At 32.1% G+C, this 23,992-nt stretch overlaps 1 protein-coding gene across 6 annotated transcripts; it reads right to left on the bottom strand.

Annotated features, from left to right (window-relative positions):
• Window positions 1–1,462: 1,462 nt before the first annotated feature.
• LOC148615694 (uncharacterized) lies at window positions 1,463–21,135 on the bottom strand. 6 transcript variants are annotated; one of them, XM_088582194.1, is made up of 8 exons: window positions 21,008–21,135; window positions 15,389–18,840; window positions 12,911–12,937; window positions 9,794–10,141; window positions 8,266–8,406; window positions 7,914–7,979; window positions 6,927–6,947; window positions 1,463–4,387 (listed from the first exon to the last, which is right to left on the bottom strand). In XM_088582194.1, exons 2-8 carry the CDS (start codon window positions 18,752–18,754, stop codon window positions 4,136–4,138), a joined length of 4,221 nt encoding a protein of 1,406 aa, XP_088438320.1. In that variant the 5' UTR covers window positions 18,755–18,840; window positions 21,008–21,135; the 3' UTR covers window positions 1,463–4,135. The 6 variants fall into 6 exon arrangements, with proteins under 6 accessions (XP_088438320.1, XP_088438321.1, XP_088438323.1 ...); XM_088582195.1 differs by lacking the exon at window positions 6,927–6,947; XM_088582197.1 differs by lacking the exon at window positions 7,914–7,979.
• Window positions 21,136–23,992: the final 2,857 nt, after the last annotated feature.

Below are 23,992 nucleotides of genomic sequence, written 5' to 3'. Positions count from 1 at the left end.
ATAGATATCAAATTCAGAGCAAGCTACCCATGTAATAATTACCACAAGAATAAATTGATATTTTGTTTTTAAATTAGTTTTAGTTGTCACTGAATATTAGTATGTACCAATAATTTTTGTTGGTACCTAAAATTTCTGTAAAAAACAGTTCAAGCATACTTTACTCATTTTGATCAATTTTGACTCCTCCGCCTCTGGTGAAATGAATTCTACTGAAATAATCATAGTGTACATTATTTTCTACAAAAAATATAAAAACCTCATGCCATAAACTAGATTTTAGACACCTGTAATTATTTTTTTGGGAATTCCCCTTACCATTAAATGTCAGTACATCAGGCAAAGTTTTCGAGACTTTTTTTTTGGGGGGGGGGGGGCATTCTGAAAAACAGGGGACGTTTACCCTACCGGTGCACCGGATACATCCTCCTAGTTTTTAGTTGAATCCGAGTTGCTCATTTACTTTTGTTACTTGGTATGTATTATTTTAGTTATTTTATGTTCTTTGTTTTTGTGTCTCTTTTCCATTTCTGTCTTTGTCAATGGATTACATTCTTTTGATTTCAGCTAGAATCTTGGTTCTCTCGATTACTCTTTTATTCCGAATTAAGTAGCAGTCTTAATATATATATCAGACTGGGAGATGATCTATACATGTAAAAAAAAACCGTCAAATTCTCTTTTTAATTCAGAAATAATTACAGATTACATAATCTTACTTCATCATTTGTTTTTGCACTTCTTAGATGAAAATTATATAAACTGCGCATGACTTCTTGATCTTAGTTGTACGTGATACGTGATTGTTCTATTGTACATTTTGCATACCATTGCTTTTTCAGGAACATAATGGCTGATTCATTCTTAATTTTGCAAGTATATGTACTACTTATATATTCCTTCTGATTTATTTTTGTTATTACCTTTATTTGAACCAGGAGCTAGATAGAATTAATAGAAATCATAAGTCTTAGTATATACAGTTAAATTCAATATATTAAATAAAATGCACATTTTAAGTACTTCTCTGTCTAAGAATCAAGTAAAATGTATATAAGGTGTGGCATATGAAAGAAAAAAATGAAGAAATGTTATTGCATTAACCAATTAATTATACCTGATAACCACCAGAAATAACCATCAAAGTGTTTGTAAAATTTGCATTTTTAAGATATTGATAGGTCAAATTTAGTTGAAATGCACTATGGAAAAATGGGGGGGGGGATTTTCACACACTCTTTTCTTATATAAGCAGTCAAAACATATCTATGTCACAGATGTTTCAGGATAAACTTAAAAAGCTTTTTGGTTGTTTCCTAGATGTACTGAATATATTTTAGGCAAAAATGACTAAATTAGGGAAAATGATGTGCCACCCATTGACTGATTCTTACACAGAATGGTACTTAACAGCATGTAGTGAGCTAATCAGCTCCCTGTCCTTACACAAAGACAAAAGGAATGACAGTGCAAGTAACTTATTTTTATTTTATCTCTGAATACATATAAATTATAAATGATAAACCTCCCTTCACAACACTAAGGTCTAGACATTAATGAAACAGTTATATAACTTGCCAGCCACTCTGAATCATCTATAGGAAGGTTAAATGTACTTTTAAGAATAACTATACACTCATATTTCAAATCTCTCAAGATATAACCTTAATCACATGCTGCTCACTACAAAACTGCTACAATAGACACCATATTGATTGAGGTTATACCAACAAAGAATATGAAATTAAAGACAAAACAATTGTAATCCAATTGAAATAATTTGTAACTAAAACTAAATGGTATAAGAATTAAGGAAAGAAATACTTGTTTTATAAGTCCAGTCAAAATATGAAAATAACTTTATAAAATAGACACAAAATAATCGTAAAAGATACTAAATTATAGTTTCATAGTTACTTAACAGATTCATATAAAGAATCAGAAAGTCACAACAGGGGAACAATGCTTTTTTGTCAAAAGTGGTGAACTTTTTCAAGTTTTCAAATAAGAATTAAGGATAATTTCAGTGACTATGTCACAGCACCACAAAACTTGAAAAATTCCTTCAGTCTGAAAAAATTTGTAGCTGTTTGTTACGTCAACAATTTCAAAGACTTTGATTTAGAGTTATCATGAAAGTTAGAGTTTTCTCAGACTTAAGGTTTTTAAAGTTTTGTGGCTCCTAGGCCTGATTAACTCAGGTGAATTGGAGGATCAGAATTTCACCCTTTCTTTAGGTAATGACCTAAAACAATCCAAGAAACCATATATTATAAACTAATACCAAATTCTGAAAATTATTTTTTTTTCAATTATTCGATATCGTACAACTTGCCATATAGAATTATGACAACTTACACTGGAATACAAGAAACGCCCCTCTCAGACAGGAAGAAACCTACATTAAACCACAACTTACACTGGAATACAAGAAACACCCCTCTCAGACAGGAAGAAACCTACATTAAACCACACCTACATTCTGCCATCATGACAAACTTCAAAGGGAGACAAGAATCATATTAGTAGAACACAAAACAAACACATAATGAACTATAAACATCCGAGTTGAGCAGCAAGATACAGTAAAAAAGAATCCACTAGCAGAAACATCTGACATTATGTAGCGATATATAAAGAACATGCCAAGTACAATCTTGTATTCTTTTCTGATGTTAAACATCTATCATAATTTCCTGATATCAACTTTGCCAGAAATCGAAGTTTCAATAAGTCACTTATTTTTCTTATTCTACAAAACTTTTACATCAATTTTTAACTAAAATAATTTTTATTATGTCCTTTATCATACATACATGTACATTACATTAATATGAAAGAATTCACAATAAGAGTGAAAATAGAATGTTTTTTTTTAGTGTAAAGTGACTGCCTGAAGTACCTTAGGAAGTTATAACCAAGATATAATACTTGTAGGGTAGAGACATTTAATACGAGGTTGTTCAATACATAAATAACAGTTCTATCACAGATCGCTTACAAAAAAAGGGTATATACATACATATATATATACAGCAGTAAATGACAGGATCATATATCTACAATGTGACATACAATGGTAGAAGGTGTTAATGATTGACTTCTCTAATGTAATCTCTGTGTTAGCAAACACTAACTAGAGTTATACCTATACAATAAATGCTTTCAAACATCAAATCTTTTGGATTTTCACAAAGGTAACTACAAAAACTCCATTAATATGACAGCTTGTTAAATCCAACCCAGAATCTACCAGAGACCTGAAAGAAGTCTAAGTCCCTTCATTTCAGGTGAAAAGAATTAACCAAGGAAAAAAAGATTAAATTCACAGGTTACACTGTACTAAATAATATTTCTTTTTTGATACACATATAACTACTATTACATTTCTTTAAGTGCTATGAGAAAAGATGAGCTCTTTTCTTTTGTTATGAATGTATTATGTGCTCTGTAATAGTTTTGTGGCACTATGGAATAAATTTGTGTTCTATATCTTCTTGGGGTAATATAAAAACTAAAAATACTTGTAACGTTACTGTAAACAACATCTTATGCTCTTAAACAAAACATAATAATATATACCTATATTAACAAAAACACAAATAAACAGATACAAATGTTCATGTAACAAAAAAAAAGTAAAAGAGAATATAATATTGTCTCTCCACAGTCTAATTAAGTGTAATAAAATAGTGAACAATTATAGTCTGTAAAAAATGTAACAATATAAGATAAACTTTTACTATAAAATAACATTACTGTGAATTTTACTTTCTCATTTGATTTATACGACAGATAATGTATTATTACCCCTTTTTTTTATTTTTGAAAAATGCTATGAGATGACAGTTTGTAATACATAAAATGTTCCGACATGATGGACATGATGCATTTTATGAAAAAAGGGACTATACATGATTGTGAAAACAGACATTTCATCATCTTTTTGAAAGAAATGTACGGTAGTAAAATTGGTTCGAACCAAACCTTTAAAAATTTTAAAAAGCGACTTGCAAGACCATTAAAACTTAAGTCCATATGATTTATGTAATCTCAAAGTCTACGGCTACTTAGTTAAAGGTTTGGTCTGACAGAACTTCATACATTTCTATATCTTATGATGATATACCCAATGTTATGCTTTCTGTGGAACACTTTCCATATTTTGTCTCATAAGAGCTACATTTTTCTTTTCCTGTTCATGTCTCTGTTGTAGTTTCTTCAGATCAACTACATCCACATTTTGTTGTGAGTGAGTTGGAGATTTGACACCTGTTGATCCTTGTTTAGCAATGGGAGAAAGCTGGGATGCTACTTCATATGAGTTATACTGTGTTGGTCGTGGTTTAGTTTGTGGCTTTGGTACATTCCTGGCATAATCTAATGCCTGCAAAATAAACATCATTACATTTAAATTACGCATTGAAATCTGCAGGAACTAAATAACTGAAATCCAAAAAAAAAAAAGATTTTTTAGAAGAGAAGTGTAGTATGAAAACACAGAACTGTGTGTTTCCATTCATTTCCATATTACTGGCAATCTAAATGTATTATAATGGTCCCTGAATATAAAATATATTTCCTGAAATTACTTGTACAATGGATGAAGTCCCCAATTATTGGTCAGGTGTTGCCCTAGTTATAAAACATAACAAACCTTTTAAAAGTGATATACCTATATACCAAACCACTAGTGTTTATAATGCAAGGGTATTTTTTATATAATTTTATGTGTGTGTGTGTGTGTGCTAGATAGTGAATAAAACAATGTAACTAAACTAAAATAATATCTGAATTGCCAAATAAAAGGGGGGTTGAAAAATGAAATACATGTAACACAACAAAGGGTAACACTGAGGCCTTGGAGATGTGCACAAATGTTTACCTAAGTATAGCCCAATAAAATACTGCCATTTGTAAACTGACATTTTGCACTGTTGAGTATAGACAAAAATAGCATCTACAAGGTTATTATTAAGCAGCAGAATTTATTATGTTGTATGTTCTCTAAACTAACCTAGTATTTTTACACCACAGTGTTTAGGGGAGTTTGAGGTGTTTTATCAAGTATGGAATCACTCAGACAGTAACAGTAATGGGGGACACTTGTAATAACAAACTCTCTGGAAGTCTTTTGTATTATTTGCGGAAAAATACAAAAGAGAAGAAGTTAAGATGTAAATGGAGTAAGGCAAACAATGATTTCAGAGCTTAGTACTCACACTTTCATCTTCTCTACAAAGAGATTAAGTGTACGTAGTCATAGCTTTAAAGAATATTGTCAGGAAGATTAAAAATAATAAACTTTATACCAAAGTATGATTATATAAAAAAAAGTTATTACTTCCACATGTGTATTGTATAAAAATATGATAGTTGACTAATTATATGATGTATATAGATTTTTTATCATTATAATTTCCAATGCTTCTTAATATAATAAAAATGCATTAATAGGCAATCACCATTACCTAACACATAAAATATTGGAAGTCCAAAGGGAATCAACAAGACTAGCTGCTAAGTAGATATTTCCTCCATAAAAACATGTGTAAGCATAAAGATGAAAATATTTTAAGTCTTATAATTAAACTATAGGCTCTAAAGATCCTGGATTGTTCACCTGGCTTCATAAGCAACATACTATTTTTTGTATAACAGCCATGTTTTTTCTTGGATAAACATACCTAAGGAGCTATTGTACCAATTTTCACTGAATTCTGTCCAGTAGTTTTTGAGGAGAAAATTTTTGAAAGGAATTACATTAAATATAGCAAAAAGACTTGGAAAAAGGTCAATAACTCCATCACGACTTCACAGATTTACAAGAAAATTTGACCACAGATAGATCTCATTATACTGAATCCATGTCAGAATTTTGTTTAACCTAAGGGTTTTGGAAAAAATATAAGAAAAGTACTTCTGTCTAACCCCTACGTTCTAATTTTAGTAAGTTGCACCCACACTTTCAACAGATAAAAAATTCCCACATCAGCCATATGCTGAATATCCTAGAGAACATTCTGCCAGTTTTGGTTTTAATTTGTCCAGTAATTTCAGAGTGAAAGCAATCTAAAAATAGGATTTGTTTCAACACGATGAGTTGGATCAAATATCATGAAAATCATACAAGTTGCTGCAAGTGTTTGCTTAAAAAGTTTTTTTCAAAGCAATAAACACAATTTCCCAAAGTTCCATTTCAAATGGTGCAAGCATTTTGAGTATATTGTGAGAAAACTTGAACACCAAAAAGAATACCACCCTTTTTACGAATGAATTACAATAATTCAAAACAAATACTTGGACATTTTCAAGAAATCAAATGGAGCTTCTCACTATGGATACATATACTTTCTTAAAATATCACTTCAATTGCTGGAAGTATTTTTTTAGATATCTTGCAAAATCCTGTGGGAGGGACAGAAGACTGAAAAAATATGCCCCCAACTTTTAGATGGTGGCATAAAAATGGTGTATTTAACAGGTTTGGTTGGTAGCTTGGTTGTTCTGAGTGAACACACTAGTACATATTTAGATGTACAAGTAAACTACAAGCAATATATAGTAGAAACCTTGACCTCTTCAAATGTAATGAAAGTTAAAAATGTATTATCTCCCTTTTCATTATAGCCACAAATAATTTAATCCTAACAACTTGTACTCCAAAAACATTATGCAATACATCTGAAATGAGTCAAATGGAGTAGAATAAACATGGATACTTGCTAAATAAGATATTATTTTAAGTGAATAAAAGTTTTTCTAAGCAGGTGAGAGAAAAAAAAACAAGATACATGGGTAACCATAAAACATCTAATAAACAAGTAACTGCCTTTACCACTATTTAAAACCAACATATTTTGTGATAAAATTAAGCATGTGGTTCTCTACTTTAAAACATTTTGTGAGTGTAGATGTTGACCTACCTTTCTAGTACTATTTTCTTGCTTTAAAACATAATCATGCACATAGTTACACCAATACAAACTACACACCCAAATTATATTATAAAGATGCATACAACATAAAAACACAGCCACACATTCAAAGGAAACAATAAAATAGATAAGTTAAAGAAATGCCAACAAATTTTGCCATTAAACAATGAGAAGACTGTGAACAAAACTTTCTACAAATTCTGTGATATTTTGACATCAGAATCAAAATCTACCAAGAAAAATTAAATATTTACTCTAGTGCCAAAACTGCTTAAAAGAGCTTCTGGGAAAAGCTTAGTTTTCAATTTCAAATAAACAGCTGTGCACATTTATACATTCCCCCAAGTTTTAACTCTCCAAAGAAAAACTAGAAAAACAACCGAAGAAAAGAAAGAGCTCCCTTCCATAAAGACAAGGAATTGACTGAAAAACTCTCTAAAGAGGGACAGCAGTAAACATTATAGTGTCTTCATAGACAGGGATTTAAAATATATTATTCTTCTTTTTACTTAAAAATCTCAGCTAAGACAACAGCTACACACCTATAAGAACCTTTATTGACTAACTTTCGAATATCAGCCCAAATATGATTAAAATGCCAACACAATAAAAAATACAAAAGTGTGCCAATATGGGATTTGGCCATCCAATACATTATATTGGACTGGTTAAAATCCATATTGGCCTAGCACATTGGACTTGTTAGTTAATAAAGGTATAATTGCGCAAGATGTTCCATATTGGCTGAGTTAGTGGTCCTCAGCTCGTCATGGACCAATAACAAAGCCAATATGGAAAACCTTACGCAATAATACTATAATCATTGAAGACCTCCTTAAGTATATACAGAACATGCCATATTACATGTAAGTTACAATGTTAAATATCTATAATGTACATGCCAAATGTTATTATCAGCATCGATACACACAGTTAGATAAAGCTCTGTAAGCCGTTATCATTCACCATACTTACAGCTTTTCTCAAATTTTTACTTGTTATGAAATAAGGATCTTTTAACCGATCTGCTGGAATTTTTTCCTGTATTTACAAAAAATAATTCAGAAATATCAACTTTTTATACAGCATTTCAAAATGTTAGGGACATTTAGAGCAGACACAGTGATAACTATTTTTAACAGTTATCTGCTCTGAATCAAAGATTAAATAAAGGAAAATCTTAGACCCTTCCCTGATACTTTTAAAGGACTGAAGACAGGATTACCCACAACAAGGGTATTGAAATAGACTGCTTTTAAGCCCTGCAAACTTTGACATTGAAAGAGTGATTGGAAGTAGCTGAATGATTACTACTGAAGGTACTTACTGCTCTCCGTTTACTTTTTTCGGCTTCTTCTATTTGAGGGTCCTTGCGGGGAAAAGATGGAGGTTTCTTGTCATGTAAATCATGTTTATTTTTCTCCATCACCATTCTGGCATATTCAAACTGCTTATGTCTTTTCTCAAGCTAGAATCACAACAAAATAGGCATAATTGACTTTAAAAATTGGCTTTTCAGTTGCATGAATATTTAAAGCATAAAGTCTATAGAGAAATAAAAAAAATGCTCCATACTGATATTTTACAATGGACAAGAGATCAGTAGAGAACAATTAACCAGTCTTCAGAGTTTCTCAGGGATGCGTCCACACACTTTGGCAAGGAAGGGTGTCAGCTGGAATTCCTAAAATAAAGGGAGATGCTAGGACATTATTTGCCATTTTTTTGTCAAGTGACAAATTTTCCAACAAGAGGCTCACAGCAGCCTGAATCACTCACCTGGCTGAATTTTTAAAAAGGATCTTTACAGCTATAGAAAGAATTTGGCTAAACCTAACAGTTTTGGAGATATGCAAAAACTACTGTCTGACCCCTATATTCTATTTTTAGTAATGGCTAAGTTTTTTTCGACGGATCAAAAATCCCCACACCATTTCTATGCAGGATACCCAAAGAAACATTCATACCAAGTTTGGTTCCAATTAGTCAAGTAGTGTCAGAGGAGATTTTTGAAAGAAATAACATTGAAAATAGCCAAAAAAAAGCATCAAAAAGGACAATAACTCCAACATGGCTTAATGGATTGAAACAAAAATTTGAACAAACTTCGCTGGCAATTTATGTTTGCTGATTTTGGAAATAAGAATCAAGAAAATAAACAGAAACGAGTCCCTTTATTCTGTAATAGATGCTAGACAGAGTCATGAAATAAATAGTATTGAAATTAAATTGATCTCTAGAAATGTAAAAATGCATATCCATGAAAGTAAGTTGGCTAATAGTAGTTTGTAAATATGAAATACATGTATATTCATACATTGTAGGTATCTAACTTAAAGTAGTTCATACCTATTACATGAAGCATTTTTTTCCGCATAAGTATTTTCAATGACCGTGTTTTGAAAAATGTAAAAAAAAAATCATCTTTAATTCTTTTTTAAATAAATCTATATGGTAAAATTACAAAAATTATTCAAAGAGGAGTAATTGTCAGGGAAGATATTCTTTGAAATGTAATGGGAATTTCAGCTTTTTCATTTTTACAAGTAATCATTTTTTTTTAAACTTAAAATTTGAAAGAATGTCTTATTTTCAAGTGTTCCTTTCACAAAAAGGAATTCTACAGACCAGTTTTAAATAGTTTGCAAAATGAAGAAAAATTCACTACAAAAACTATATAAAATGTCATAAAAATTGCCCACACATACATTAAGGCTCAATTATCTAAAAATCAAGTTCAGTGATCTATGATTTTTATATCAAAATTTTACATTTTGTTCATCTTGGATAAATATTAAGTATGATCTACTTTAATGGCCTTGACTGAAGGTTTAAAACAAGCCTTGACCTTTTACCTTTTCTTTATAAGTTTCATTGTCTAGGTCTGGTCCTAAGGTCCCTCTGCTTAGTCTAACTTCTTTCTGCATTTTCTTGAAATCTTTAACTGTATAAACCTGATACCATGGTTGTTGGTTAGGATCTTTGTTTTTAGCATCTTGGTACATAGAAGCATATCCCCCTTTTTCTACAATCATTGGCACTGAGAGTTCATCTCTGATTGGTATAGGAGGAATTTTAGCATATGGATTAGGAGAGAGGTTCAGCTCTGCCATCAAAGCCTCTTCCTGTTTTCGTAAGGCATCTTCATCAATGCCATCATAATCATTACCACGGTAACTTTCCTGTTGTGTTTGTGGCTGGTCCTGCAAAAATTTGCAAGAGATTTAAGACAACATGTATCACAATTACCTGAAACATATAATGTCTAAATGTGAGCCTACATGAAATATGTGCAAATCGGCAAGCTTACAATATCCTTAAAAAAAGAATTATGAAAATGTCTGTTCTACATGTATGTACCTGACATCTTACAGTATATATTCTGAAATATAACAGGGTCTTAGTGTAACTATGAATTCCAAAAATATATGGAAACATACAGATTACCATTGTAAAAACCTACACAATCATGCATGTTCAAATGTACTGTTCATAAATCATGAGCCTAGATGTCAACATGTACATGTACCTTGCTCATGATTTGTGAATGGAACTTTGATAGATTAACAAAAAACAAGAAAAGCAGGTTAAAGTGGTTAGGAATCACACATTTTATAATCAGAAACAGGGCATTTATTCTATATTACTTTTTTGCAACTACATGTACACATTTCTCCAGGCACTCAAAATTAACATTTTAAATTTCTACCCAAGTTATACCATGCCTGCCAACTTAAAAATTGTGTCTAACACAAGGTGAAGGTCAGCTGAAAGCCTTGTCTTTCTTTTCTCTGGTTTATGTTTGAACCCAACTCTTATTAGCACAGTAAAACAGTACTGTTTAATAACTTATGGGTGGCTTGACTTTTCTATCCCTGTAGTGGTATAATGACCAACCATAACCAAGTTATGTGGTATATATATGGTTATACTGAAATGAGTATCACTGTAGTGAAAATACCATTTCAATGAGGTTAATTGAATGCAGAGTTACAAAGTAGGTGCTTCACTGCCTTCAAGGTATCAGATCCTCAAAAATTTCTGAGACAACTTTTTTCCCAAATTGTTCCAATTCTTTTTTTTTAAAATGTCCTGAAAACAGAAAACTTTTAAATCAATTTAGAAACCTGAAGAGCAGTTTCAAAAAAGAACTGTTTCTTTACACATTTAATGAAAAAATATTAAAACCTTGGGACTAACAATTACAATTCTTAATGGGTTTAAACCTTATTTAATTTGACATTTCTAAACTACCATGGAGTACCACTCTCAATGAAGGACTATAAAATATTCTAAATACTCTACATATACCCTTCCTTAACTACTGTTAAACACTATACCAACTTGAACATATAAGATACAATACAAATATAAGTCTGTCAGTTAACTTAAATACATTTCTGATAAGATTAAGTACATTAATGAAGTTGTATATTGTTCTGGTATCGATTTCTAAGGATTATACTACTCGTAGTAACTATAAACCAGAAAACCAATCCACAAAGTTTAAATCATTTGTTTTTAGATATTCAATGAATCATAGCAAAAAACAAAAAAAATTTCTACCAGGCCATTTAATTGCTTAAAAGAATGAAAACATAAACAATGAAGGAATTAATTATAAATCTTTGCTATTTGTTTTAAGATAGTTTTTACAGACCTTTCATTTAAATTGAAATACACTGTACATGTACTCCATATTTAAAAAAATCAAGCAAAATAAATATCCGCTATAGTAGTAAATTTATGTCAAATCAAATGTGTTGGACTTGTCTTTTTATAATTTTATTTCAGAAGTAAAACAGTTTCTGACTGGATAAAAAATTTCTGATATCATCTCATAGACCAAAATTTGTAATGACTATGACATCATCAAATTTTTTTAAATGATTTACTCCTTGAATTTTGGTACTTAAATTAAATTATAAGGAAAGACTGTTGTAGTTTTTGGTCTTTTTGAAATAACCACAATGCAAGTGGTGCACACTTTAAAATAACCTGCTATGCACCATGTGACTGTTGTCATTCAACAATATCTATTCAGAATATTACAGAAATCAAAATATCCTTGGTGAGCCACACAGTTCCTTAACTAATTTTAAGCCATTAAACCGTTAGAACATTGCAATCTAGAGTTGTCTGGCAGAATAGATACCAAAAAATACAACATTAACATCCATAAGCTTACGGAGAAATATCCAATAGAAAGAATACAGAAAGCCAACTTAGCTGTAAGCTAACTAATGATAGTCTAAATAACTGAATGCTACATGTATCTGTATCTTATAAAATATGGATTATTTAAGGAAAAGTCATACAATTTTTTTTGTAGATGTATCTAGTACATGAATATAAAATATATATAAGCACTAGTCAAACCACCAAATATCAAAGAATATATGCATGTACATACATAAACTTATGTACATAATTGTACAGTTCTAGACTGATGAAGTATTCAATGAGGATATGCTTAGGGAAAACAGAATAAAAAAGGGAGAAAATTCACAAAACTGTGGATGAATTTCTTCATTAATACATAATGAAATTTCTACATTCAAAATGCAAAAGTAGATAACTTAAATCAGCATGCCACATCTTTAAGGTATGGTTTCAGAAAATCTGGTCACTTGTTTATCTCTTTCATGGAGCAAGACCTTTAGCCCATAACACAACGCAAACAGTTCACGCTTAACAGTTGTGTGACTGTGCCCTTCCTTTTCCATGCCAAACTTCACACCTTTAAACTTTCGATCATTAAGTTACAAAATAATTGGTGAATTATTGATTAAGTATCTGTTTAGGCATGGTTAAATGAAAACCAATTTCAACTTCAGTTAATAGCTCAAAAACCTCATTAACACTTAACAATAAAATCAAAACCTTTATCAAGATACTGTTTCCTTCTCACTACAACATGCAAAAAAAGCTATGGAAAAGTTAGTTTAAATGCAGTTGCCATAGTAACCTACCCAATATCCCATATAACCTGTACTGTACTAAAGAAAAGAAGCACAATTAAGTATAATGTATGGTGATATGTTTTGTATGGACAATGTATGGAAAACTTACTAAATAAATCATTCAATATCAAATAAAGGAATTCATATTCAATTTAAAAAGAAAGTTTTTTTCCCAATCAAAATTTGTACATGTAAATCTGCATTATCAAAAGATTTCACTTAGAATAACGTCAGCTTAATTTACCTACGAACTCAGGCCTGAATACATTCTATGTAGTCATTATTCCCTTTTTTATAATTTTATCAACAACAAATATAAATGTTTTTAAACTATAGGAAAGATCTTATTCTGAAGCAAGAGTCATGTTTCAAACATTAGATGCATGTATTGGTAAGAGCTATGGAAAAGGAAAAAAAAATATTACATGTATTACAACATACAATGTATCAGGAGAATACAGAATGTTGGAAACCTTACTGTTCAACAAGTACTTACATTGTAATACTGCTTAAGTTATAAGGTCAACAGGCCAAACAATTTTATCAGAATGTCAACAAGATTTTTACTATAGGGACAGATGATATAATACTGATTTACATTTAGCCTCCTAAAGAATTTAAATCACAGAGGAAATTTAATTATTATTGTTTTATGGAGATTTTCAAAAATGAAATCTTTTTATTTCTGAGAAGAAACTTAAAAGTATTAAAACATGCTAACAGCTGTGTCAGACATGTACGTACATGTATTTAAACTGCCCTTATTTATAGTCCCAAATTGACCCATCTGATCAATTCTGGAAAATTCTGAGTGTTGCGGTTTTGTATGTGAACATGTTCAATTCCTAATACTAAGTTTAAAATATTTAAAAAATACATGAAATAGATAATTTTAATGGAATTTGCAGATTATCATTAAATCTAATCTGACTAGGAAATTAGTTACAGTTGATCCGAAACCCACTTGCACAGTCATCTTGGCAAATACAAATATATACATGTACATATAAATAATCCGTCATAATTCATAGTGTGTAAAAATGTCAACCATTCATTCAAGTATTTAAACAATAAAAACAAGATTTTAAATGATTATCAAAGCTATAATTAAACTTTTATAAATCTAAATCTAATGTTGAGACCAGGTTGAATTGGTGCCAAGTTATAAATGTTCTTCCACAAGGGGGCAAATAATTTCAATTCAAGTCTTGTATTATTTTACCAAGGCCATACAAACAACAATGCTCAGTGTAAAATGAAAGATAATATTTGTTCTTTAAGGTTACCAAAACCTTTTTTGATTAGGATATATTCTTGGTTGTACAATCTCACAAGAACAATTAAAGAAATGCAGTGGTCTACACAGGGCCATATAGCATGCTATATTTTTTTACCAGAATGCTATTCAAAAAGAACTTCCAATAGGGTACAATACAAATGTGATGCTATCATTTTTAGATGCAAGATGCTTTATTGAAATTCAGAGGTTACCAGGATGCTGTAAATCTATGTAGAGTTGTATGGGTTTCATCACTACTGCTTGTAATTGATTGATTGCTTACAAGTGTAGTTTGACCTACATTTAGATATTTTATGCATTTCACAATGAAAACATTTGGTCAATTGAACAGGCACTGCTAATATGATGAACAGTTTTTGTGTTATGTTCCAACTGAATGACAAAGGAAAACATAAAAAAAATAAGGAAGAGTGTTGTGTCTCTTTATGTTAGCCATGCCACTGTAAAGTATATACACCTATCATGTTCAAAGAAACCTACAGAAAGCTAAAATGAGCGAAAAAATCCTTTCATTTTTTTTTAAATGGAACAAAATCTTGTTAGAATAATGATTAATCTTGTTTCAATGTATTTGAGTGACAAGATTACAAAAATTCCAGCTGTATGTTAAATGTACATGTATGTATACTAAGGCCATTTAAACAATTTTATGGTAGGCTTATATAGTTATTCATACAATAAAATTCTTAAGACTTTTGTTGGCAATTATCTCTTTTATAAATATTTTATAAGACCCCCTTTCCACTTTAACATTTAGTTGACTTTGCACTTAAATGTTTATTCTAATGACAGTTCATTCTATTGTGGCAACCAAAAAACCTCAGCCATACAATATAGAGGTCAAATGAATGTCTATAGAGCTCTAACATTGATCTATAGTAAATAGAAACTGTTCATTACATGTGTGAAAGATATGTTTTGAGGTATTTTATGTACATGTACATGAAAGAAATAATTTGATTTAACCAATATTGATTTTTTTTTCAGATTTATAACAAGGCATCAATAATTGTTTTCCAAACTTCATAGTGAGATTCAATTTCAATATAAGTAGGCATTCCTAGATGCACAGAAATGTCATAACATATTTAATGCTAATCAATAAATATTACCAGTGATACAATGTACTGATACCTTAAGAATTAAGTTCCTATGAATGTGCAAAGGTAAATGTAAATGTGACCTACCTGATAGCTCCTGGTATCTTGGTTGTCAAAAGGATACTGCCTGTTCTCCTCAATTGGGTACTGTCTGCTGCCTTGACTATGAGGAGACTGCCTTGAAGGAATATCTCCTCCCGACTGATCTCTGTTACCTGGTTGATACTGCACTCCAACCGGCCTACGATCACCCTGATTATTTTGTTTCACTTCAGCATGAACATTAAATGGGGCACCAGAATTTGGAGCATCATCAGGGTGGGATTTTATTCGTCTTTGCAAGGTTGGACTCAACACCTTTAAGTTAATGTCAACACTTATTTTTTGTCCATCATCTGTAGTAATTTCAGTTTTGATTGGTTGTAACTCCAGTGGTTTTTTGTATGAACCCTCTCGGTACGTTGGTGATTGTTGTGGATCTTCTTTGGACAACTGTGGTTTATAACCAAGAGGTTCTAGATACTGATTTCTGGTTGGTGTTCCATACATTCTACCTTGCCCTTGACCTTGATAAATTTGGCCTTGACTCGACTGAACAGCACTTTCACTTGGATATTTTTGTAAGCCACGTGATTTTTTTACAGTTCCTGAGCCAGTAACTTTACCATCTTTATGCTTAGCTAACTGGGCAGATCTTTTTGCCCAGACATCTTCAGCACCACCTTCATTCTCCCGTAATTCAGTTAAAGGTGGTCGGCGTTCCTCATTTGATAAAGGTATTGTTCGTTTATGTTTTTTGTTTCCAGGTTTTTTGGGAGTAACAAAAACTTCATGCAATTTTTGTTCAGCTTCTTTTTCCTTGATTTTTAAAGTTCTGTATGTTTTATTTGGAGGAAGTCCATAAGTGAACTTATTTTCCTCTACATAATCAATTTTCGGTTCTTTTGGATGTAGTAGTTCCATTCGAGCTGTGTCATTTTCATCAACATAATCAGGTTGTTTTTCCTGTGGTCTATTGAGATATTCTGCATTTTCGTCTCTTCCTTGGCCAAAAGGATTAGGAGGGGGATTTCCCCAATTTCCATAATTTTCTTGATCAAGAGAATCTCTAACATAATTTCTCTGATCATTGTCATCTAAAGAATCCCTATATGTTTCCTCTGTAACAGGTATACGTGGAATGACAATTTCTGAGTCAAGTTTTTTATTAGATTCAACACGATTCATTAGATCCTCTTGGTACTGTGTTTCTCGCTGGAGATCATCATCACCTCGATTGTCACTTTGTGGATATCGAGAAGGAGAATCTCCCCGTCTATCATAATACTGGTTATTTTGTTGACCTCCATACTTATCATTATATTGGTTGTTAGGTCTACGGGAATAACTATCTTGCTCCTGCATTTCTGAGTCTCTATTGTATCTTCCTTGATTTTGGGAATAACCACCTTGATTACGGGAATAACTATCATCATCTTGATTATATCCACCTTGATTCTGAGAATTACCACCTTGATTTTGAGAATATCCACCTTGGTTTTGAGAATATCCACCTCGGTTTTGTCCATATCCTTGTTTTTCAGAATACTGGTTTCTGGAATAATCCTCCTGTTCATAACGTTCCTGATTTCTACCATAACTATTATCTACATTTCTATCCTCATAGCGGTCATTACGTGTATTACGTGTATTGTAAACATCCCTTGAATCTCTAACATTTGCATAACCTTGTGAGTAACCGTTCTGAAATCCATCTTGTCTATAGTCCTGATCTCTACCATATCTTTGATCCATTTCTTCAGTTGGGTGAGTAATAGGTTTACTGTGATTATCAGAATAATTGTTTCTATTGTATGAGTTGGAATATCCTTCAGTTGCTTGAATTTCTGCCCTCAATCGAGCAGCTTCTTCATTCATAGCCTCTCTCTCTTGCCTATATCGATTTCCCTGTTCCTCTATTCTCCGTACAGTGTCCTCTAAATCTTCATTCATATCATCAATTCGACTTTCTACGAAACGAAATTCCTCCTCCTCCTCTTTTGTGAAAGTTGGAGAGTCAATGTAAACTTTCTTTATTGACCTACTACTTTTAGCACTGTTATTTGAATCACCTTGTGTATATAAAACTGATGGTATGTCAGCCTCAGAATGATGAGTAGGTTCTGGTGATAAATTTGAAGTTCTCCCACTTCCAAAGTCTATAGAGTCATGGAACTTCGGAGGAGAACTAGGATGAGGTGTAGGTACCCTAGGAGTGTCCCAGTCACTGGTTTCTCTACCCTCAGTGTGACTATGATAATCAGTAATCACAGGCTCTTTAAATGATACAGCACTTTTCCTTAGATCTGTTGGTTTTGCAGAATCTTGAATGTCTTCTTCAGTTCCTGGTATTCTACCAGAGAGATTTAAGTTAGATGGTGGTGGTATTCCGTTGTCACTAACAATAGATTGGTTTCTATCAAGTTGTGGTGGGGGTACTCCAGTAGCACTGTAAGCTGATCGCTGACTGGCAGAGGAGTTAGATCTATACCTAGAAGGAGATTGAATTACAGGAACATCATCTGATTTGACAGGTGTCGGTACACGATATGTTTGTCTACCAGTGTCAGGTGCAGAAACTAAAAAGCTGGTGGAATCAGGTACAAGTCCAGAATCTACATCAAGACTATCACCTTCAAACCCAACACCTTGTGAATCAAAAAGCTGTGAAGCAGACCTAGCCTCCAAGTGGGGGTGCTCTTTACCTGCAGTGTTCTGATTTTTTAGTCTACTAGAACTATAACTTTGACTAGTGCCACCTGGTGTTCTATTGTCTTCTCGTGACCGAATTCTTTCAAAGTTAGGACTCTCAACTCGCTCTACTTGTAAGTAATCAATTTTGGATGGCGTATTGTGCCCTGATTTAATTGAGGCAGATTGAAAGGCTTCAGAATTAGGCTTTTTACTGCCACTAGTTATTCTAGGATTGAAATCTAATGTAAGGGTATTTTCCTTAGTAATAGGTTGAGAATTTTCCACATTTGTTACATCAAATGTTAAAGATTCATCAACATTTCCCCAGGAACTTTCTTTAGATTGCTCTTTTACAAGTTTACTTTCACTTTTCACAGAATATCTTGAACTTGGTCTACTTTCCTTTTGTTCACTGCCTTTTACTGAATTTGGTCGACTAGTAATTGTTTTATTGTCAGTTAGGTTTTTATTATTGTCTATTTCTATTTGCTTGGCAGAGTTTTTTTCTGTGTTTCTTGGTATTTCTTCTCTTCTATTAGGACTATTCTGGCTTTCATTTACATTAGTAGAAGCGTGCTGTGATTGTACTGGTGAAGTGCTCTCTACGAACCTTGTGTTGGTTAGTGAATCACCCGTCAAAAGTTTGACTAAAGCAGGATTTTCGGTTTTTATCCTCCCTGAAGCAGTTGAACGTGCTGAAGATCTAGCAGTTCCACTCATATTACCTTTCGGCCAACTCCATAATGACCATAGGCCATCCCAAGTGTAATGTGACTTTTTTGGGTTTCACACAACACACACACACACTGAAAAGAGAAAACAAAGTGAATTTAAAAACAACCATTTTAAAACTAAATCCACAGCAAAACAGGGATTTATTTGACTATTGCCCAGCCCAGTGAGAAATACTCTTAAGTACTGCCCAGCCTAGTGATAAATACTAGAAAATATGGATTTTACTGGGTTTTATTAGATAATACTAGGCTACTTAGATAGCAAATCATGAGGAAATAAATTCTTCAAAAAAAAGGAACAAAATTACCAATACAATTAATAAAAAAAAGAAACAAGAGGACATAAAAATGGGTCATAAAGAGCAGCCATGGGCAGAAGTTAGTATAATTTACATATGCAAAAGAACTGCTCAATAAATCTTTTAAAGCATCCTATAAACAAAATAGATGACTGTTTGATACAGGGACCAGCATCAAAACAAACTTACATACCATAAAACCTATCATTTTATATGGATCAGAAATATAATAGCAAGTTATTAGAACATATATAATACATATACATGTATACTTAACAATACATGTACCTGCTGTAAATGTTATAACAGAAAAGCATATGTGTCTGTCAATTCAGGACTTAATTTCCTATAAGTTTTTTTTTCCAATTCTTTTGTTAAAACCTTGAATAAGAAAGTTTTCCAATCAGGAACTTCATTAGTCATTAACCAAATAAATGTGGGATGTTTCATCTAAGCTCTTGAAATTTTGACAATGACCAATGAATACAAATCTTGTAAAAAGGACATTTTGTTAATAAATGAACTTTATTTTCAATGCCATTTTGTGTACAGAAATTGCATATTCTCAAATTCCTGTCCAAAGGTTTATTTTTATGTCATCTGTTTCCTCTCTTAGATTGTGTGAGCTGATACAAAATTTACAACTTATTTTTCTTGGCTGAAAAGTTTCTAAATTTAAGTATTTCCTCTGTGGACACTATTTTTGAGTGAATATGAAGTAAATGTATCTAATTTTCCAGTTAGATTGTCCTTTTTATTGCACCATGCTACATTGAAAATTGACTGCAACTTTTGCTTTATCAATGCTTTTAGTTTATAAATTGAAAAGTCCTCAAAATAAGATTGTGATAGCTCTAATTTCTCTCATAAAAATTTACAGGGGATTACCAAGTTTGGATATTACTGTCATGCATATTCTTACACCATACGAATGTTTCATTTAATATATCTGAACTACAGTGATAAATTCTATGTAGATAACATACATCAATGATATAGTATTAAAATATAAAGGAAGCCTGCATATCTCACATATCACAGCGATATTTGAACTCTTTTACTTACTGTTAACACCAAAGACGTACTTATAAATTCTAAACTATTTTTTCAGCTACATGTATATTGTTTACATAGATTTTCTCAAAACTTTTTACATCATCTTTTACAAGCTGTCGAGTCTATTCTCATGCCAGATATTTTCTGAAAGTGTGTCATAATAGATATGTGCACATATAAAATTTATGTGGAAGAAACAAAGGGGGTGCAGATGAAACAGGGTATAGATACAGTGTAGGACCCCAGCAATACTTGCCTTTATGTATTTATATTTCCAAAGTGACAATTTACGGCTCTTTTTCCCAATGGCATGGGCCCCTTCCAAAAACCAGTAGAAAAATTAATACCATAAATTTACCCTTTAATTTTTCCCTTGAGGATGGAGGCTTATGTTCAGGAACACATGTGAATGGAGGGTTAGGTAATTTTACATGTAACTAACAAACTCCTTTCTTTGAAAGGGGGAGTGATAGACATACCACTCCAAATTTGTTTACATAATCCACCAGTTCCTGTTTCAGACAAAGCCTTGCCCCCTAAGTACACTGTACAACCACATCCCCGTTTCAGACAAGTGAACCAATCTTGTCCAAAATCGTCATTTTGTACAAAACCTGTAACTTTACAGGACTATATTTCAATTATTGTTTGTTGTTATTTACATTGTATGTAGGGCTGACAGTATGGCTAATAATTAAAGAGGACCTTCACCATTTCCTTCATACAAGCAGCATTGATATATGTAGTATAGACGTACATTATAGTGCCTCTGTCATTGATGGCTCTACAGAGAGGGTAGGATACAGGTTCGAAATAGACAGTACATTCGTACTTTTTACTAAATTATATGAGTTGAGACATCGAGAAATAGTTAAAATTCATACCTTTGTTCACAATAAACACAAAACACGAAAACGTCTTCACAACACGAAAATTAACGGTTCAATTAATCAGTTAATCATGTTCCAGTGCGTGTGGTATCATGGCCGGATTAGCAATGTCCCAGCATGCATCGCTATTATTTACATGTCACCATAGTTGCAAAGGACGACAAATCAATATTTGACAGGTGCGCGCCAAATTTTAAATTGGGGGAGAAATGGTGATCCATGCCTGTTGACCTTTTGAATGCTCAAAGGGGGAGGTCTCCCTCTTTTCAGCTTTTCTAAGAGGGAGATTTAGCGTGACGACCTGTTTCGCAGAAAAAAGATAATTTGGCTAATATAAGGTTTCTAAAAAAATGTATATATAGTACAACACGGAGTTAAATATATAGTCTCCTATACTTTTTGCTCATTTACTTCTGTTTCTTTGTGTGTATTATTTTAGTTACTTAATGTTCTTTGTTGTGTTTGTCTGTTTTCCTTGTCTGGCCTTTGTCCCTGGATTACATTCTTTTGATTTCCGCTAGTCTTGGTTCCTTTGATTACTCTTTCTACTACGTCCTTGGGGACAACAAAAAGATTTATAATTAGTTGATTGTTTCTCAGTTATTATTATGCTACGTATACATTGTATTCATGTCAATTTAATAATCCATTTAGAACATAACTGCTGCGATATTTCGGCTAAGGGTGATTTTTTTTTTGGGGGGGGGGGAGACGGAAATTTGTGAATGAGGGAGATTTGTGTCTCCCACGTGCCAGAGTGAAAAGAAGTTCAAACAAAATAATCCGCGGGCTCGGTTACAGTCGTACATTTACGGAAAGTAACGATAATAAATGATCATCATCATAACGAAATATCTACTGCGTATAATGTCGAAAGAACCACGTATAATGACAAATGCACTGCGTATATGCATTTTGTACACTATTTCTTTTTTTTTTTTTATTATTTACTGGTTTATAGGAAAATATTGTAAAATAAGAAATAAAGTTCAAAGAGAAGTGAAAGAAGGAAAGGCTATACATTTTAAAAATAAAATTAAGGAAAACAAGAATTGTCCAAAAAATCTTTGGAAACAATTTAAAAAATGGGCCTTAGCGCATAACAAAAAGAAAACAATAAAATAGTTCTGTAAATTGATAATGTAAATTGTCATGATTCAACCACTGTTGCAAATTATTTCAACACTTTTTTACTACTGTGGCCTCTTCACTTGTAGAAAAACTACCAAAGGCAACAAAACTTTTTGACTACAGCTCTAATATTTTTAGAAAATTTTTCTAAAAAGTTTGTAATCAAGGTGTGATTTTTGAATTGTCGCCAGTGAATGAAGATTATGTAAATTATGAGTTGCGGGACTTCACCCATGTAAGAGCACAGGTTTGGATGGAATTCAATCACGTTTTTTGAAAGATGGCGCAGTTTTTTAACAAATCGCATCACGAAAGATTATGGGTGTGACATCTACAAAATGGTTTGAGTCTTATCTTAATGATTGAAAACAAAAGGTAAGTTTAAACGGAGTCGAATCAAGTTTTCAAAATATATTTTGTGGTGTTCCTCAAGGAAGTGTATTAGGCCCTTTATTATTTTATGCTATGTTAGGGGTATGTCAACAAGTATTAGTTCTGAATGTAAATTATTACTTTATGCTGATGAAAGCACAATTTTATATTCACATAAGAATCTTGATGTAATTTTAGCTCGTCTTGGTAGGGAACTCGAATCTTGCAGCTAGTAGATAACAAACTGTCACTACATTTGGGAAAATCCGAGTGCATTCGTTTTGGCTCAAAACGAAAACTTTCGAAAATAGACAAATTTAATATTGTCTGCAATAATTACACTATTTCTTCACAAAATAGCGTGAAATATTTAGGACTTAATATTGATAAATCTCTTTCTGAGGAGATAATTGTCTATACAATTACTAGTATTCAAAAAATAATTCAAGACTGAAGACTGGGTAAATGCCTATCAGAAAAGTACTGTCAACGCTTATATGGTGTCATTTGGATTATGCGTGGTATGGCTCTATCTGTAAAAAACATTACAAAACAAACAGGGGCGGATCCAGGATTTGAGTATAGGGGGGGGGGGGCGTTAATAGGATTTTTAAATGTAAATTCCGACTAAACCATGTTCATAAACTATATATTTTATTATAAAAAAAGTCTACCTTATGTTTAACTTTTAAATAAATGTGTATATATCATATGTCTGTAATATTTAAATATTCTCAAAAGTGCTTGTATATGTTGATATTTAATCATATAAATCAATACACCATTATAACTACCTTAGATGTTGCAAGGCAATACTCGTGCCCGAAAATAATTGAGATCTGCAAATGACCTGTTAAAACGAAGAGATGAATTGTCTGTACGTCCGTCTTACATTTTGTCTGTAGGTAGACAACTGTGAAACTGTCTACTCCCATAGTGATATATTTCTTTGAAAATCTTAGCTATAATGTTAAATCTCTCTCCTCGCTGAAGTTAATTCAATAAATAGTTTTGGCTTTTCAACATTAAATACTGTACCTTATCGAACGAAAAATTGAAAACATATCTAAAAAATCTCTCACAAAGCAATTGATTAACGGCCACAATGGTATTTCTTACATATTTTTTGCTTATTTTCTTGAACTTGACGCATCTTCCCAAAAAAAGTGCAGGACCTTTTCTTTTTTTTAGCTGGTGCATTTTCTTTATTGAACTTGTATTTCAATCGTATTTAGTCCCTTTTATTTATTCATTTTTCATATCTTCTGTACTGTTTTGACTACAGATTTTCCAATTTTGACCGAACTATGGCAACGTTATGCTGCCAAGGCCGTTTGTCACATAAAAATATAAATTAATCGTAATGGAAACGGGAGGTAAAGCGCGCTTCAAAACGTGGAGATATGCGGCATTTCCGTTGGAAATGTCTTTACCAGGTCTGGGCCATTGTCAATTCCATGAGGAAATGTCGCGCCT

This window comes from Perna viridis, chromosome 5 (genome assembly GCF_037379345.1).
Source record: "Perna viridis isolate PV_CMFRI_1.1 ecotype Kerala chromosome 5, ASM3737934v1, whole genome shotgun sequence".
Taxonomy (NCBI): Eukaryota; Metazoa; Mollusca; class Bivalvia; order Mytilida; family Mytilidae; genus Perna; species Perna viridis.
The sequence above is the reverse complement of the archived record's forward strand: the minus strand, read 5'-3'. Positions and strand labels throughout refer to the sequence as shown.